The sequence below is a fragment of the Sinohyriopsis cumingii genome, unplaced genomic scaffold (genome assembly GCF_028554795.1).
Source record: "Sinohyriopsis cumingii isolate HCF-2022 unplaced genomic scaffold, ASM2855479v2 utg000349l, whole genome shotgun sequence".
NCBI classification, from domain to species: Eukaryota; Metazoa; Mollusca; class Bivalvia; order Unionida; family Unionidae; genus Sinohyriopsis; species Sinohyriopsis cumingii.
In genome coordinates this window covers 4,547,705-4,560,620 of record NW_028315889.1, presented here as the reverse complement: position 1 = coordinate 4,560,620, position 12,916 = coordinate 4,547,705, and the positions used below count along the sequence as shown (strand labels likewise).

General features: G+C 33.9%; 1 protein-coding gene across 1 annotated transcript in view; it reads left to right on the top strand.

Moving 5' to 3' along the window:
* LOC149774348 (plexin-B-like) overlaps positions 1 to 12,916 on the top strand; it is a 253,049-nt gene that overhangs the window by 220,661 nt on the left and 19,472 nt on the right. The window contains exons 28-30 of the mRNA XM_089945411.1: positions 996 to 1,143; positions 2,421 to 2,582; positions 4,354 to 4,442. Coding sequence (XP_089801537.1) covers positions 996 to 1,143; positions 2,421 to 2,582; positions 4,354 to 4,442 — 399 coding nt within the window. The remainder of the gene's footprint in view (positions 1 to 995; positions 1,144 to 2,420; positions 2,583 to 4,353; positions 4,443 to 12,916) is intronic.

The window sequence follows — 12,916 nt, the reverse complement described above, 5'->3', positions numbered from 1 at the left end:
AAAACTTCCTGTTGAAGGTACATGAATGGTCTGGTTCCTGCCCCTTGCCGGGAAAAACTGTGATGCTTCTTCAGATTTTGAATTTCACAATTAAATTTAAATTATTTTTGGACATATTCATGTGTAAGTTTTCAAGAATTCACTACAGTGAAGGTTTGTGCCTCATACTGTAATAGTTTACAAGCATGGAGGAATTACCACACAAGTGCCACTGAGTACATTCAAAAAGCATAGGTACACGATGTGATTGGCTGCAAGAGGTTTAACCTGTCATGGTGTCCATGACACTGTAAATGATGACCCAAGCTACTGCATTAATTTGCATATAGTAGACATATAGTTACTATTATCAGAGGTGGGTAGCACTTGTTTTTTGCAGTTCTTTTTGTGTGGTCAACCAGTTATGATAAATGCACTTGAAAAAGATAACAAAGAACAAATTAAGCAGAAAAATTAAAATCCAGCAAAATACATTTTCCACACAGTCCAACATTTTGCTTCAACTCAAAATGTTGTCACAAGTTTTTTAGATATTCATGCTAATCTATATTTATGGCCTGTTGTTGTTGTTGTTGTTGTTGTTGTTATTGTTGTTGTTATAGGGTTTAATGCCATTTTTCAGCACAAGATAGGCTATCCATGGCAGCCAGTATAAATCGTGGAGGAAGAACCCAGGAAAACCATGGGAAGAGCCACAGACCCATGAGAAGATACTGGCAAGCTTTCTCATGTACCCACATTGGCTGAGCCTGAGACTTGAACCCATGCAGACAGAAGTGAGATTGCAGTGATTCGTAATGGTGAGCGCTTTAGACCACACACCCACTCAGGGCGCCTTTATGGTCTGTCAAGGCAGACCAAATGAATTTTAGATAATTTAGAAGTCTCATCCACTAACCTTTGACCTCACCATCAGTTTGAGGCCAGATAGTCTTGTTTCTTTATTGCATACATGTAATAATTTGATGTCTAATTATTTCTTTCTACTATTTCAGACCTTAAATGTATTTAATGAAGGAGAAACAACTCCATGCAAAGTGCTTAACTGTGATACAATTACCCAAGCCAAAGAGAAAATATTGGATACCCTGTATAAAAACATTCCATATTCACAGAGGCCCTGGGTATTTGATTTAGATTTAGGTAAGTTGCTATAGTATGGACTTTTGTATGCCCCCACTGCCCTGCTGGCAATATTGAGTGGGGGGGGGCATCATGATTCGGTTGTGTCTCTCTGTCACAGAAAGCTTGTTGACTTGATTACGCCAAAAACATTCAACATATATGAAAAATGTTATTATCATGTTTGTATCCATATGTACATGACATGATTTAATTTTTTGGTCATTTAAAAAATTATTTTCCATTTTTGTTTACACATTTTTTAAAACTTTTTGGCAAATATCTCACTTTCACTAGTAAAGCCAAAACCATATATGAAGCATAAAGAATTTAATAGGCTTCTTTTGATTTGTATGTGGATGACCTGTTTCCATTTTCAGGCCATGATGGTCAATTTTCAATGTTTTTTGTATATGCATTGTCTTAAACCTTTTACCTCTTAGCCAATTCATTTGATTTTCATGCCATACTGGTAATAGCAATTTTTCACATTTTTTATTGTTTTTTTTTTAACTATTGGATTCAGAACTTTTGGGTTTTGGTGGAACAGTGGAGATATACATATTTTACAAAAACAAATTTAGCTGTAGGTCTGTTGCATCCTTCAGGCATGCTAGTGGCAGTATAAAATAGATTTTAACCTAGGCAGTTTTTGCATCGGGGCTGGAAGAATCTCTTATTTAACACCTAGGAACAATATACAGATTCCACTGGCAAGTTAAGTTAGTTTATATTTTTTTCCACAACACAGCATAAAATATGAAAACAACATAGTGGATATATTTTCTTTTGGAATATTGTGTACAACATGGTATTAGACTCATTTGAAGTCTTGTTGCATGGTATTGTGAAGGTTCAAGAAACATTGGATCATTTTCTAGGGTTTTGTTATTCTTAGAAATTAATATCTTTCCTGTTTTAAGTGCTACATAGTCTATGTCTATGAATTCTCAGTACATGAAATCATGAAATATGTCATAAAACATCCAACATGGGCACACAAAAAGGTAATTTGTTTCCAATATATCTGTGTGAAGCTGGCAAAGATCCAAAGTTTTGATGTGTGTGTGTGTGTGTGTGTGTTACACCAGTTATCTCAAATAAAAGTTTGTTTCATTATTTATTTGGCATTGTATTGTTATTGAAAATGGTTTAATTTGTTTATACTTTAAAAAATCTTGGAATCTTGTGCCTGTTGGAATGCATTAGTAATAATTATTGGCTGAATGGCCTAAATTTGAAATATAATTAAAGATGGAAATACAGAGTTGTGTAAATGATTTTTTTTTGTCTTGCAGAGTGGAAGAAAGGGTCAATACCAATTTTGTTACAGGATGAGGACAATTCCTCAGAAAGGGTTGACTGCTGGAAGAAACTCAATACATTACAGCATTATCGTGTGCATGATGGGGCAGACTGTGCATTGATTCGTCGATACCAAACTATTAAATCACCTAATGGTAATTAAATTATAGATTTTACAGACAATATGAAAACAATATTGTAAAAATTCAGCTCGATTACCTAAAATAAGAAAGATTCATGGCCTAGGCATGGTAAATACACTGTCCAATAAATACACTGTCTGATGTAGATTCCAAATGTTGTCTGACTTTCATTTTTTAGAATAATAAGAGATCTATGGATTGTTCCATGATGGTGAGAATAATAATGTGGTTTTCTTATTAGAGTCTCTTCCTTTTGAGGCACTGGGTGAGTTGTCTTAAGCATTCACCTTCACTGATCACTGCCATCTCACTCATGTCCGCATGGGTTTGAGTCTCAACCTTGGCCACTGTGAGTATGTGAGAAAGCTGCCAGTAACTTCCCATGGGTTGGTAGTTCTTCCTGGGCTTTTCCTGGGTCCTTCCTCCACCAGTTATACTGGCTGCCATGTATAGCCTATCTTGCACTGAGAAATGGTGTTAAACCCAAAACCACAACAACATTCTTCCTTTCATTTTTTTTTCTTTTCTTTATGCTGGAGCATCTTGATTTGGTCCTGTCCATCCCTGTATTCATCCATCTGTCCATCCCTGTGTTCATCCCTGTGTTCATCCATCTATCCATCCCTGTGTTCATCCATCTGTCCATCCCTGTGTTCATCCATCTGTCCATCCATGTGTTCATCCATCTATCCATCCCTGTGCTCATCCATCTATCCATCCCTGTGTTCATCCATCTGTCCATCCCTGTGTTCATCCATCTGTCCATCCATGTGTTCATCCATCTATCCATCCCTGTGTTCATCCATCTGTCCATCCCAACAAGCCTGTTAGTAAAATTGCACTGCAACTGCTTGGCAGATATAATTATATAGTTCATATTTTATTTGTATGGAGATGACTTGTTTAGATTTTTAGACTATTTGGGCAGTTTTAAAAAATGTTTTACACAATTTTTTTAACTTCAGTGATGAAAAATTTGTTAACACCATAAAGCAAAAACAACCTGATGTAGGCAAATTAAATTGGCATGTATGTTTATGTGGATATCTTGATGGCTTGATTGCCTTTTCATACCATTATAACAAAATTCAAATTTTATCTAAATGTTTTAACATAATTTTTGGTCGCCATTGTGTTTACAAACACAAATCTATTTTCTATAAGTTCTTCTTTCCTTCTTTTTTTCTGACTGATATTATGAGCCACAAAAGCCTACCATAAAAATTCTTTGATTGCACATTGAGACAGTTTGTTATGCTGCAAACGAAGTTGGTAACTAAGACATGTTATTTCAATTTGTACAGAACAAGGAATACGGTAATTTTAAAGTATTTTGCTAAAAAACACTGCATAAATTTAAGCCAAATGAATTATAATTAGTGGGTTGGATTATTATTGAACAGTGTTGAAATATAATACATCCAGGAGACTGTGTTAGTACACATGCAGTATTTTTATCAATATGGAATTCATGAAATCAGCATATAAAATCTTTTTCTTTGATTTGCACTTGTTGCATGACATCAGTTACAAGCCATCTTGTGTTTTGCTTGTTTTATTTTATGTATTATATATATATATATATATATATATATATATATATATATATATATATATATATATATATATATATATATGTATGCTATAAAAAATAAGATTTTTGACAACTGACCAGATTCTTTTGGCTGCGCATGCGCACACACACTCACACACACACACACACACACACACACACACATATATGTATATATACTACATTATCTGTGTTGTTTGATTTTTACAGGTTCTCTTGATACATCTATCTTATCTGTGACCTCATCAGCATGCATTCTGAGAGCCGAATGCGATCCAGGGTCTAAATATTGGCATCTGGTGAGAATCACTTTTTTCTGTATCTTATATAATTTCTTTTTTTTAAGAAAAGAAAGATTTGTTTATATCCTTCATACATGTTCATAAATTTCCAGTTTGGGAATTTTTGTATTTAGCAATTGGGTAGTTATAAAGTTATGTAACCCTTATATCTGTGCAAGTTTTCATGTTGGCAGTTTGTATGACCAGGCTTATGATATTTTTAATTTCCCTTGTTCAATTCAGTTTCTTTGTTTCTTTAATTTTATATTCTAAACAAATAGTAATCAGTCTTCTTAAAAACCTATGTAGAACATTTAGAGTTGAAAAGATCCTGATGAGTCAATCATTTTTTGAGGGCCTTCAATTTCTTAATGCTGGTACTGTACTACAAGAGCATACATTTATGGTGTGTGTTTGAGGGGTGGGGTGGGGGTGGGGGGTTCAAATATAACAACTGTCTCTATGTGGGTACCATATAAATTTATATCAGCATGTTCTTCAGTAACATTTACAGTTGTTAAATCTCAGCTAATTATTTGGGATGTGCTAAAATAATTACAAAGAGATATTGCAAGTAGTGGCCAGTAGATAATTGCTTTGCATCATTGTAACAGTACATCAGTAAGAAAAACACTTCAACAGGCTTTTTTTTCTCCAGGAACATCTGTTGTAACCACTGGACATTGTTGTAAATAACATGGAAGCTGTTTACTAGTGGCAGTCTCACTTCTCTTGGAAAGATGGGTCATTTTAATCTATATAAATTGTTATGAGTCTATGCTCTTAAAATAAGAGACAGAAACGAGTGAAAAGAAATTCAACAAATAATTTATTTCCCTAGAATACAAAGTGAAAATAAAAAAGAAATTATGGTTTTGCAAATTAAATCCCAAAATAATCCTAGAATTACAGACACAAGCCCTAATAATAAAAGTTATGAATAAACTTTAGTGGCAATCCAAATTAAGTCCAGTGCCCAAGGTGTTGATGTGCCTGTTTTGTCCTATATCATGTTGGTGTACCAACAGTCATTTGTTGAAAAAGTAATTTAATTCCAAGTTTGAATTCACTATAAATTCCAGTGAAAATCTCTGTCCAAGAATAGTATTATTATGAGCACTCTGTATGTCAGAGATTAAAAATCACTGAATTAAATAATTTGAAGAAATAAATTCCAGCTCAAATGAACTTATGGACACAGCAATAATACACAATTAATTCTGCTAGATCTTAAAGCACAAATGAAAACTTTTTCCACTGACAAGATAAGTTCTCTACTTGACCTCAGGTCACAATTAGCATTTTCCAAACAAAGCTATTTCCTAATGGAAGATAGAAACTTCTTAATGTTTACAAAATAAAATGTTAGTTATAATTAGTAAATCATTTACTAAAATTATAATATATTACCTGGACTATGTCAGGTATGCAAGGGGAATCCCAATAGCCTAGACCCAGACACAGATAAGCATGTTTACTGCTATTACTAATGATAATAATATTGAACCAATACAAATAGAGAATAATTTAGCTATGTATTAGTTGTTTACAGAATTTTAAAATAATAATTCAGGTCAAGTAGAAAATAAACTTGATTTTGACAAGGTTAAGTCCAACATACAATGTTACATTACAATAGCATATAATGAAATAAAATAAATTTAAACAAAAACTAACAAACAATGCAAATTAAATATACATTACACTTCCCCTCATAAAGAAAAAGAATAATTTATGCAACAAAGCTTTCTTTTTACTATTAGTCAAATATATGTGTGATCAAAATAACATAAGATGAAATCTTATGAATAATACAAAGTGTACATGAAACAATACAATATTTCTATACACATGAAACTGTATCTTCTTTTCAAATGTTTACTCCTTTAATATTGTATTCATGCAACATCTAACTCAACCTTAATACTCTGATTTTTTGCTTTTCATCTTGCTAGTGAAAGTAAGGGGCTTGTGATCACTAAACACAATAATCAGAGAAAGAGCTGAGCTAATATAGATTTCAATGTGTTGCAATGTCAATATCAAAGCCAAACATTCCATCTCAATTGTGGAATAATTTCTCTGGTGGTTATTTAGGTTTATAGAAAACACACTGGATGATCAACATTTTTGTCTTCTTAAATTAATACTGCACTAACCCCAAAATCACTTGTATCAACAGACGTTTTAAAAGATTGACTGAAATTTGGAGCTGAAAGAACTGGTGCACTCTTAAGTATGGCCTTTAACTTATCAAAATCCTCCTGAGATTTTTCAGACCAATGAAACTTGGTTTTCTCACTCAACAAATTTGTCAGGGGTTCAGCAATTATGGAAAAAATCACATTAGCTGCTTTTTAGCCTTGACTTTAGTATCTATAGGTTTAACATGTCTATGTCCCATGATATGTACAAGAAATATAACAAAAGCACAGCAAAACTCACTTTTGGATAAACTGATTGTCAAATTTGCATCGGTGAGTCTGTCAAAGAATTTCTGAATTGTCTCTAAGTGATCCTTCCAGGTGTCATTGTAAATGATGACATCATCAATGTAAGAATCACTTTTATCTAGACCAGATGTAATCATGTTCATCGAACACTGAAAAGTACAAGGTAAACCTTTTATCCTAAATGATATCACTTTATATTGATAAAGTCCAACTGGAGTCATGAATGCCAAAATTTCCTTTGCCCTTTCCATCAGTGGAATTTGCCAGAATCCTTTTAGAAAGTCAAATTAAGTGACATTCTTTGCATTTCCGATTGTATCAATGCAGTCATCGATTCTTGGCAATGGAAATGAATCTGTTTCAGTCACATTTTTCACCTTTCTATAGTCAGTGCACATGAAGAAAGTATTTTTTGGTTTCAGAACAAGTATACATGGTGAACTCCAGTCAGTTTTATTTGGTTCTATAAAATCATTCTCCAGCAATTACTGAATTTCTTTTTTAAAACAGTCCCATTTGACAGGTTTATATGGATGTTGTTTCACAGATGTGGAATCTATGATTTCAGCATCATGGTAGGTTTTATTTGTTCATGTAGGAACATTTGGAAACATGCTCACATTTGAGTAACAGCTGTTTTACTTTATTTTGTTCTTGTTGCTGCAGATGTGAAAGTTTTTCTGGTATAGATTATTCTGAATTACGAAGACTAGTTACTCCAAAGTCATGACAGTCCAATTGCATTCCATCACTTCAATCCTCACCATGTGGGACAGGTACAAATAAATTGATTGCTTTATTAATCTGGCTATCTCTATCAATGTACCAGTACTCATTTTTAATAGGAGTACTAATATTGTAATTTAACTCAATCATTGTAAAGACCATAATACCTAATCTGAGCAAGAGAGATAGAACCCTATCGCCAGGCTAAAATAGTTCTCTCCATTGTAGTTCTGTCATAATTTCACTTTTGACTTGAATTGCTGAATGCCTAATTCATGCATAACTTGCTGGAAAATTCCGGACATAAAATATGACCCCTGATCCGATTGGAGAGATTTGGGAAAGCCTAATTGTGCAAAAGACTTTATCAAAGATTTCACTATTATTTTAGTTTTAATATTTTGCAAGGAATTGCCTCTTGAGATCTTGTAGATGCACAGATTATGGTCAATGAGTATTGGATGCCTGACTTGGTCTTAGGTAAGGGACCAACACAATCTACTATTATTCTGCTAAATGGTTCATCAAATGCAGGAATAGGTTGCCGATGAGCCTTATGTATCTTCCATTTGAAAAGTGTGGTAAGATCTGCAGTATTTACAAACTTCACTTTCAATTTTTGGACAACAAAAGTGATTCAAGATCTTGTGATAAATCTTATTAATCTCTAAATGACCAGCCAAAGATGTTTCATGGGCCAGATTAAAAATTTCCTGTCAATATGATTTTGGAGCTATAATTTGATAGTTCTCAAACCACTCATCACCAGCAGGTATCTCAGGTGGTCTCCATTTTGTCACAAGGACCCCATTTTGAACAAAATAACAAACAGGTACTTCTGTGGCTTCAGTTTCACTAATGACCCTCTGAAACAAACAGGTTATCTCGGGATTCTTTTCCTGTTCAATGACAAGTGAGGATCACTGTGATTAATACCTTTTGATTGATCCAAATAAGGACAAAAAGTGATTTCTTCAAAAAAATTGACCAATAAATGTGTCTGCTCAAGGAATAATTTCCTGATCAACATCATTCTCATGAGTTTTCTTTGTCATAGAAACTGAAGATGCTGGGTATAAAGAATTACTTTTTTAACAGCAGCAGTTGCTTATCCTGTCACTATTGATTAGCTTATCTATTTTCAAGCCAAAAAAACACCATCCATGTGATATGAATACATCCTCCCACAGAGTGGAGAAAAGTCAGTATGACCTTTTGACCTTTTGCACACCACTCTTTTGCATGGTCATGCACAGAAGGTAGATACACCTATGTGTCATTCTTTTTCACAGACACCATTTTGTGCAGACATTTGCCGAGAGACCAAAGAAATTATGCATACGGACAACTAAAATATCTGCAAATTAGCAGTCTTTTTTTACTGTGTTAATATTATCAGTGTTATAATTGTCTGGTCATTCTAAAAGAACTGTATTGTAGCCTTTTTATCCCCTTAGAACTTTGTTCTTTGTGGGAATTCCAAGGCTACCTCATGTTCTACCTATAGTGATAGACATACACTTTTATATAAATATAGACTTTGCTATGGGTAAATCTCTTTGCTCATAGACAACAACAGGCCCTGCTCAAATGTTGAGGACATCTGTTCCTCCATTTTAGGAGGCCCCAAGTGGCTGAGTGGTCTAAAGTGCTCACCGTTACGGATCAAAGCCATCTCACCTCTGTCTTCATGGGTATGTGAGAAAGCTTGCCAGTAGCTTCTCATGGGTCAGTGGTTCTTTCCAGGGTTTTCCCAGGTTCTTCCTCCATCAATAATACTAGCCGCCATGTATAGCCTATCATATGCTGAAAAATGGCATTAAAACCTACAACATAAGGTCTGGTGTCTGCAAAATAATATTCGCAGGTATTAAATATTGACCATAATTGACAACATCACAACTCTTGGCTTTTGGCATTTTTTCCTCATGGCCAGTCACCAAAGTTTATGCACATGCCTCTTATTATATCTACTGTACTACTGCTGCTCTTTGAAGAATACATGACAACCAATTCCACTTGTACTGGACCCAAGAGCTCCCAGCCAAAGTGCTGCCAACCCACAATCACTGCTGAAACTTTTGTGTAATTCAGCCTTGGGTGGTTGCTGAAGATAAAAGAGCTCACTTGACTTTGCATGGACACTGGCAAACACCAGTACCATAACTAACTGAGAAGCAGTATACACTATATACTGATAAGAATAGACACTGATGGCTATGCATTCAGGTCAGAACAAATCAGATTTTTAAAATTTGGACAGGAATTTTGACCCCAAAAGATGGAGGATTTTAATTTACATGATTTTTAGCTTGCGAAAGGACAAAAATTAAAACTATTAAATGAATTTTACATTTTGTAAATAAAATGTATTAAAATATGCACATCTTATAAAATTGGTCTTTTCATAGTAAATTATTCAGCCATTCACACTCTCCTTCTATGTATCACAAGCATTTTTAGTATTTCTAAGAGATTATTGCCTGGATTATATTAGTGGCAGTCCTCATCAGTGTTAATCTTAACACTATGGAGATGATGTACTGTTACTGGATCCAGGTTTCCTCTGCTGTCAGTCTGATGTTCCTCAGAATGGAAAATGTCCTTTTAGTGTCTGCAATGGAATGTTGCAATGTTAGCGTAGTTCGTCTCTACTTATATTTCACTTATAATTGAAATGTAGATGATGCATGAATCATTATTTTTTTCACTTATGCTGTGCTTATACAGACTGATATTTCACTTAATTATATATGTAATGCTTATCACTTAGTCGGTAGTTTTCCTATATTAATTGCAGTTTCATAATTTTGATATCATGTGTTTCATATCACTTTATGTGATTCTGATTGGTCCAAATAAGTCCATGAAATTATTGTGCAATATTCTCTTTTCTGATTGGCTGATATCATAGGAAAGCCTTTTTAACCCCACCTTTTGGAATTTTGTTTTCAATTTACTTTTGGGTGGCTATTTTTTGACTCAACTCACAAAAAGGAATTAGGGAAAAGTGGTCTTTAGTATGTCTGAATATGGCTAATTTACCTCCACAGGGGGTAAATGTATAGCAATATCATTATATGAAAGCTGGCATAAAACCCCAAGACAAGAACAACATGAAGAACTAAAACTAAGGGTATTGCTTAGTTGATAACGGGTTTATGGGGGGAGGATGGAGAAGGGGTGGCATATCCATGACATATAATCCACCCAAGTGAGCTTCAAATGTTAACTTACAGAAGTAAATAAACTCACCTCTGTTCACAGAAGAATATGGACATAAACTGGTCTCCCAAATCAACAGAACTTATCCAAACCACCGCATGTTTATGCAGTAAATATGTGATGCAAATCCGACTCAAAAAGAAATTTATGTCTTCTGTACAGTCTTCTGTTCCAAACAAAATACTGAAAATATCTGGTCACAAATTCATTACAGTAAATATTGGAATTTCTGCATCCAGTATTCTGCCTTTCACATAAATATCTCAACAGTGTAATGTTTAGTTGTGAAAGTGACATTTTAGGGTAAACATGAATTGTGTATTGTAGGCCTACTCTAACCAATACTATCTCTATATTGAACAATGTGACATCACATGCATGGGACATTCTGTGCTGAAAAATGATTTTGTCTTTGTAAAATGTTCTGTTTGTTAGGATGGATGTTTGTTCTTTGATTTATAGTTTGTAAAAAATGTAAAATCTTTTACTAAGCTCAACTTTGTTTGGGGCTATTGTTTGGTGCTATTGTTTACACACAACAAATGAAAAATTCAGCTTCTGTCAAAATGAACAAAATTATTAATTCTTCTTTCTGTCTAAATAATGTCCACTGAAATAAAAACTGTGATAAAAATAATCTTAAATGGGTAATGATTTAATATTAAATTTATGAAACTCATTGAATAATGTCCAGCTTTTGCTCACCAAGGCTTCTCATCATTCAACTTGATTCATAAATTTAATATTAAATCATTGAGATCCTCCATAACTAACAAGTGACTTCCAAATCCCTTTTAAGTCAGGTGACTTCCAAGTCCCCTTTAAGTCAAGGTTATTTCACTTATGAGAGAACAGTTTTTTTTTCTTCCCCATATGGGTACCTGTGATAATACTGCAGTACCTGATAATGTCACTAACTTGCTGTGATGTAGAATTAGTAAAAGATTGCAAGACTAAATATGTAGATCTAGTAGGCCTTTGATGATTGTGCTTAAGGTAGCATTACATTAGAAAACAATATATTGTTAGAATGCCTTGAGTTCTCAGGAGTGTTATTATAAAACATTTTGGGATCATAGATCAAAGGCTGCATTAATTATACATTTTTTAAATTAATCAGAAACACTTTATCCCATACTTGCATAGTCATTGAAGTCACATATTAATATGAAAACAGGGGCCCCTGACTGGCCCAGTGGTCTAAAGCGTTCTCCGTTACAGACCACTGCCATCTCACCTCTGTCTGTGTGGGTTTGAGTCTAGGATTCGGCCAATGTGGGTATGTGAGAAAGCTTACCAGTAGCTTCTCATGGGTTTAGTCATCATGATTTTGTCAGACTACATTTGTTCATCATGACTTTGTCAGACTACATTGGTCATTGTGACAAACAAATTTATGTATCATTTTCTGTATGAATAATATTGGTTATTTAACATTTAACAATAAATAATCAGCAATATTTCAAATGAAGACAATTTGTGATTAATTAAAATTTACAATTTGTGGTTAATTAAACATGACAATTTGTGACTAACTGAAAATGATAATTTGTGGTTTATTGAACAATACAGAATTAGTACAGAAATTAATATCATAACACTAAAATGTATGATCATCTTAAAAAGCAAAACTTTTATCATTTGAGAGAAATGTATACAAAAATGTATCTATATGGATACAACTGCTCTGGTGGCCTAAGTGGCTAAAGCATCTGCCTCTGATGTGGGAGGTCACAGGTTTGAACCTTAGCTGAGTCATACCAAAGACTTATAAAAATGGTACTAACAACTGCCTCGGTTGGCACTTAGCATTAAGAGGTTAGTGTTGGACTGGTTGGCTTGGTGTCAGGATAATGCGACTGGGTGGGACATGGTGCTACATGTCTGTGGAATGATGCCCCAGGGATTGACATCACTATAAACTGCCACACTGCATACATGTATCTATATGACTGAAAAATTGTTAAAGCTACATTAAAATTCAAATCACAAACACACACAAACATACAAATACACATTTTGAATAAATTATATTTGATTGTTTTTTTCAACAATATTTTCCTATTTGTTGAAATGGTAACCATAAAC